Below are 6,970 nucleotides of genomic sequence, written 5' to 3'. Positions count from 1 at the left end.
ATTTTCTTTCTTTCGAGTGTGAATTTAATTGTTTTACACAATGATCAGCATGATAAAATGATGGTTTCTGTCAATGGAATGTTGTGGCTTTGAGGATCGCATATATCGGCTGTTTCTTTTCACATCTTTCTCAGTGAATTAAAGGTTTATTTCAATCAAACCAGAATTGATGATTGTTGAATCAGCGGAAAGAGTAACCAAAGCAGTTTTGATGAGTTTCATTTTGTTTGTCGAGTTTGAATTAAGTGTGTTCCTAGATCACCAAGGTCAAATTACTGTTGTCTGACTCAGAGTCTAGTGACTTTGAGGAGTTAATTAATTACAATAATTGTCCAAATCCCAATTGATTTTATTTATTATATATTCAACTCAACGCGCCTAACATATCATTGCCTGCCAATATCTGTGACTTCTGAGTCATTTGTCCTGGGAATAAACGCAAACTGTAACTTTCCCCACCAAAGAGAAAAGCCAGGTATTAGTGGGGTTTTTGTCCAATGGGAAAGGGTTTTAAGTACATTTACACAAGTAGATTTGAGGTACTTGTCCTTTAATTGAGTATTTCCATTTAATGTTACTTTATACTTTTCATCCACTACATTTCACAGGGAAATATTGTAGTTTTTACTCCACATTTATTTGACAGATATAATTACTCATTACTTCAACCATAAGATTTAGCATTTTAAAAATAGCATATTTACTTATTAAAAAATAACACATTAAGATTAAAACAGAGGTTGTGAATCATTTGTAACCTCAATGAAGCAGTGCCTAGTTGGGCCATGTTTCAGATTTCCGTGAGTTGTAAAGAGATATTTCCCTGCTAAACTTCTCACTTGGTTTAACTTGAAAACCAACAAATATTCAAATACAATAGCCAAACTTTTTTTTCTTTCCTACCTTATTGATCATCTCATGACCCCTCAGATTTATTAGGCGACCCTTTGGAGGAGCTTCTTTTAGTGGTGTCACCGTGTTTCCAGATTCAACAGTACAGTGTTAGAAATACTGGACAAAGCATTAACAAGAGATAACACGATGCAACAACGATCCTTTGAGCTAATTCATTTGAACAAATTCATTTTATTCTGCCAGTTAATTTCAGAGCTGCGAACTGAAGCAGCTGGCAGGCCGACAGGCTGCAGAACAACAGCTGATGTGTTTGTTTAAGATAAGAGAACAGCTGATAATCAATACGAACCTCATCAATAAACTCTGGAGATAAGAAACGGGCAGAGCTCCCACTGAAAATACCTGCAGATAACAGAGAAAATTACAATTCACTCCCTTGGGAAAGATTGTTTAAAATGTTTTTAAGATTAACAATGAACCCTTACTTTGAAATAGGATTTGCTAATTTAAACCTAGTGATTTATTTCATATTATAAAGTTCACTTTCATGTTACTCCCACTGTCACATTTGTTTTAATGACATTGGCATTGTGTTAAACGTTTCATAAACGCATAACAATCATGTTTATATCGACTCACAAGTTGTGCAAAGAGGCAGAAGACAAAGATCAAAAGAAAATGTCTTCTTTTACAAAGGAAAAAAAAAACACATTAAGCTACAGAGACTAGAATAAAAATGAAAAAAAACATACTTTTCATAAAAATCTTATGTACAGCTTCCTTCATATACACTTTGTTCTTCGAGACACCATAGACACACAGACGACGTCTCACCGTACAGAAAGGTTTAAAGACACAAAGACGCAGAGTTTGGACGTCAGTCACTGCTGCATTCACTGTTAAAATCCTTAAAACTTTTTGGCACTAGCCTAAGATATTACAAACATATTTCAGGTAGTATAACACATTTGAGTAACAAACAAAAACAGAGAAAAATGCCAAAACTGTTAAAAGAGACATGGTCATGAATTGATGTGTGAAGCTGACAAGTTATAAACCTGAAGCCTGAAATGTTCTAATCTGCAAGCGGAGTGATGTATTTTAAAGACATCTACACACATTGCTAAGCATCTCTTGAGACAAGAAGACCAGCCAGAAGAAAACTGGTATTAGTTCAGATGCAACTGCAACTTTCCTTGTTTGAAGAAACTGAAGATGTTATAGTTGGTCCAGTGATACGGTTCAAGTACTTTCAACCTTCGGTCCTCAAAAAGATCCCCTCACATTTCAGATGTGTTGGAGTCTAAACGGGACGAGGCCATGAACAGCTCAATTTAGTGCAGAAGACCATCTGTATGTCCCTATAAACCACTACATCGCAGAGGGTCCCCCTGACCCACATCATTGCAGAAGGTCCCCCTAAACCAGAACACAGTGTAACTCATGGGTTTGAAATTCAGATATTCTGTAGTGAGACGATGTTTGGAAACCAATCTTTAGTCCTGATGAAACAGCTTGAGAAATCTTGTATAGTTCACAGCTCAGTGTTTCACATGAATCCCAGTGGAGGTGTCCAGAATCCATTTTTCTTTTTTAAAACATCAGAGGAGGAGAAGCAGGGGAGGAAGCAGCACCAGATACAGGAAGCAGCCAGGCCGAACTGTACCAACAGCTGACGAACGGTACCATTGTACCTCCTCAGAGTCATCTGGGAAATAGACAGAGACAGAGAGGTATTTATTATTATTGTAACAAACTCATTTCAGTACACTTTCTGGTTACTATTGTGTGCTGTTTATAGCATTCAGGCTACTATTGTTTGTTTTTCAATGCTTCATTTTGTTTTTAGTATTAAAGCTCTTTAAGGTTACCCGTCTACACTGGATCTATTTTTGTACTTCCTTTTACCTCAATAGGGTCATTTTATGTTGTGTTAACATGCATTCCTTTAGTTCCTGAGATGCATGCTATTCACTGTAAAGCACACCATGGGAAACACTGTATAATATGTAGGCATGGGCACACACCAACGTTTTGCAATTATAGTAAATAATACATTATGATAAATATATGTGTATTATTACTGATGCACTGACCCTACTAAAAAATTAATTCATTGACAGAATCCTGATCTTCACGGATAGATTATAGTTGTTTTATCAAATACAATTCCAGCGTAGGAGATTAATATAGTTACAAATCAAATTATGATTAACAAATATGGCGATGAACTAGTGTTTGCAGATCTTCTTGTCAAGCAGCATACAGCCATAACAAGCTCAGCCAAACAGAGGGTTAGAACATCCTGCATGTAGCCTAAGAGGCAAAAAACAGGTTAAAAAAAGCTATTAGTATTTGTGCTGCTCGGCACAGCTTAATGTGGAAGTTATGTGTCCTCATTGTGGGATGTTTGCATAGGAGTCGACGGTCGTGGGGGGATTTTACATTTCGGAATAAAAGCCGTGGAACTGTAAATGAGTGGGCGGGGCTCGTGCTCCTTAATAGGTGTGTTTACACTCAGTGGGAGTTTACCTTGAACACCCGGGTTGTTGTTTTTTTGGGGTGAAAAGTGTGAACGACACTGCTTTTCAACGTCTGGTGTCGTCTACACCTTTGCTGTTCATTCAAGTGAAAAACATCACCGCCTTAGAGTGGACAGCATGGATAAATACGAACTCTATCTTCACAAGAGTGAATGACTTGGTCTGTGCACGTCCATGAACGCACCACAGGGAAGCATATTTATATAAGCAGAATCTGCCCTCCGTCACCACATGCTAACAAAAACAAAACCTTCAACACAGCCTCAAAACTGATGGATGATCTGGAAAATTATCAATTGATGCAGGTAACAACAGAAAAGTGCAGATGTGTGTGCATCTTACCACAGTCTTTATGGAAGACGTCGGGGAAGCAGTGCAGAACGCCGTAACCGCAGCGACAGTAGGAGCATCCTTTCTGAACCCATTCTCCGTGAGGAATGGAACCACAGCTCCTACAGGCAGACAGGCAAAATATAGAACGACTAAACTAAGGAAACAGTAGCTGTGTGTTGGTGGTGATTTAGAGCATTGCCTACCTGATGCGTTGGTCGTACTCGCAGCTCCTCCCCGTGAAGAACGGAAGGCAGGCGCAGAAGCTGCCCAGGATACAGGTTCCTCCGTTCTTACAGCAGCTACGACTCTGCTCAGCACCTGCAAGGAAAAAGGATGTTTGAGTTCCATCTCAAACAATTTGTCTATTTTCTTCAAATAAACCACTCAACACATCCTCTGCTACCGTTAGGTCCAGCCTGCAGCGTCCAACCCGGATCCAACTCAAATGGAAGCTTCCATATTTCAGACATTAACTCTCATGAGTAAAACCAACACCCTATTGGTTGATGAAGAGCTAAAAGGTTGCGCTCATGTGAGGGCCCCTCAGCTTTGCAACCCCATCTTTTTCAAATACAATATAAATATAAGAATGTTTGTATAAAAGGTTTCTTTTGTTCAGGGTTTTTTTATTATGAATTTCCTTCAGGTTTTTTTTTTAGCTTCTCCCCCTTATTCCAGTTTTTGATCAGTTTTATTCTTTTTTTAATTGAACTATAATCTATATGTTTTTTGTATTTTATTTGTTGACCAGAGAGCAGTGAGACCAGCTGAAGGCCACCGCAGGGCCCTCAGACCTCAGGTTGAGCCTCTCCCTGCCTGTGAGATAAACCAGAGTCTCCATCTGGCAGCACATTCCTGTCCTCTGCTTCACATCAGCAGACCAACACTGAGAGTCTGAACAAACATCTGAAATTAACAGAGAAACACTAAAACTAACTGCCGACGGCCTCGTTGGTCAGTCCGTCACAACTTCTCATTTGAGAGACTTTAGTTCTGAGACAGACATTTTATCCCATAGAATTTTACAAAGCAATTTGCGAAGAATTTAAAAAAATTGAAAATCAATCTGACTTTTTATAGTTTTGTTATAATGAATGAGCAGCCCACCTGTGCTGTGGATATTACTTTAAATATTTTATCTGAATCCAATCTTGTTTTTCAACAAGGAAGTTTAAACTTCTTTTATTACTTTTGTACTTAATGCATTTACTTTCCAGTTTCTTTTAATTTTCGAATAATAATAATAAATATCGCTACGTCAGCAGTCAGAAATTCAACCTGTGTGCTCTTGCAATAAAGTATATGTATAAAAGGTTTAATTTACTGCCTTTAATACATACTGCAAATACAAATCTCATGATGGTTTTGATCATTTAAACCATTAAATCTTATTTTCTTAAAACGCGGTGTAAAAGTTGTTTACTTATTTATGTACAAGCTGATTATTTTTTTAAATATTATCTAGTAACATTCTTTTTGCAGTGCATACCCTGAGTCAGTCTGTTCTGGGTCATGTGGCTCTCTCCTTCGTTAGTTTTTGGGGCTGAACGCCTCCATCTGTGCATACAGAGGTAAAGTGTGAACTTACTGCCCGTGAGGCCGATGAAGGGCAGGACGGCGCTGGCGTCGCGGTGTTTACGGTCCCCGCTGTTTGGCGAGCTCACCTGGGTAAACTGGCCCAGGAAGTCCTGGGAGGGCTGCTGGGATTTCACCACCACGGAAGAAGATAAAGAGGGTGATAAAGGAGAGGAGGGGGAGGATGGGGACGAAGAGGAGGTCTGGTGGCCTCTGCTGCATTCGTCTCCTTCACAGCCTGAGAAAGATAAAAGGGAACAAAATCAGATTTTCTCCAAAAAATCCTCATCATGTGATGATACATCCTCTTCCAACATATGACTGTCAAGAGGGGGGGGGGGGGGGGGGGTCCCCACAAACCATTGTATTATAATGGATCATGGTCTTCCACTCCGTCTCTTTTACTCTCTGGTTTACTGTATTAGTAGTTTCCTAGGTGACAAATCACACATACTATAATTCATAGCTAACTGATGATGTGTTTGCCAAATTTCAATTGATTCTTTGTATATTTCCATTTCAGCACAGCGGGTAAATCAATGACCAGACATTTGCTTGAATAGTGAAATCCACCAGTGAACATTAAGTCGGAATGGGATGATAAATGATCTGTAGTAAATATTGTTATGGTCCTTTCAACTCACATATTGTCGCTCTATGTTTTACTCCAAAACATAAAGTTAGCAGTTACCTGCTGATGGTAAAGAGGCAAAGTTTATCAAATTCAAATTAAAGACTTAATTTGACCAACATGACCCCAAATTCAAAAGATAATAAAACCTAAATGATGTGATGTGTTTTCCAATTTAATTAATAATTCAGAGGCTCTGCTAGAGACAGTGTTTCTGTTTCAACGGACTTTCACTGTACTAATGTTTTTGGCATTAACAAATCTGTAAAATAACATAAGTTTCTTCCACATGAAATAAATCAGCACCGAGCACATTGTTTACTGTGTGCGTGTGCGCGTGTGTGCGTGCGTGTGTGCGCGTGATGAACGTGTTGCACAGACCTGCAGCAGCAGAGTGGAGACAGGTCGCTGCACAGAGCACCATCCTGAAAATAATTAAAACAAATAACTTAAAATATACTTCATAAATACAGGAAGTCTCAAAATAACAAATTAAAAACAGCGTATGTTCGTAAAAATGGTTTAAATAAATAAATAATAAGTAATTAAATATATTCACACGTATCATTTGGTCTCCAGACTCACCCGATCAGCTGCGTCCACCTCATTGTACCGGAGAGATCCGAACAAGTCCAACAAACTCGGTAGTCGTTCGTTCACCGTCTCAACTCAACTCTGCACCTGGATTAACAAAACTAAAAGACTTTCCGAACACAAATTGGTATCAATGTAATTTCCGAAACCGAGAGTCTGTGTTCCTTTCCCAACGTCAGAAGAAAGTAAAAGTGTCCATAGATAACGTCCTCGTCCTGGGTGTCCTCGCCGTCTGTTTAAGAACCAGAGAGGACGCCAACAGAAGCAGCGATCAGTGGCTCCGGTCCGCGGATTAGTTTCCTCTGAAGCCTCCAGTCTCTGCAGGTGACTCTCATTCACGGGGGGGGGGGGGGGGGGGGGGGGTCTGGATGCCCCGCCTACTCCCGATCCGCTCTCTGTTTCCGTCTGTCTGACGTGTTAAGGTGGAATCAACAATAAC

The 6,970-nt window shown here is 39.4% G+C and overlaps 1 protein-coding gene across 1 annotated transcript; it reads right to left on the bottom strand.

The window, feature by feature from the left end:
- Positions 1-2,456: 2,456 nt before the first annotated feature.
- Positions 2,457-6,361, bottom strand: tdgf1 (teratocarcinoma-derived growth factor 1; the record flags this gene model as incomplete). The annotated part of the gene is made up of 5 exons (XM_079179259.1): positions 2,457-2,563; positions 3,741-3,850; positions 3,935-4,049; positions 5,320-5,544; positions 6,319-6,361. 5 exons carry the CDS (start codon positions 6,359-6,361, stop codon positions 2,457-2,459), a joined length of 600 nt encoding a protein of 199 aa, XP_079035385.1.
- Positions 6,362-6,970: the final 609 nt, after the last annotated feature.

The sequence above is a fragment of the Pholis gunnellus genome, assembly GCF_910591455.1.
Source record: "Pholis gunnellus genome assembly, chromosome: 18".
NCBI classification, from domain to species: domain Eukaryota; kingdom Metazoa; phylum Chordata; class Actinopteri; order Perciformes; family Pholidae; genus Pholis; species Pholis gunnellus.
The sequence above is the reverse complement of the archived record's forward strand: the minus strand, read 5'-3'. Positions and strand labels throughout refer to the sequence as shown.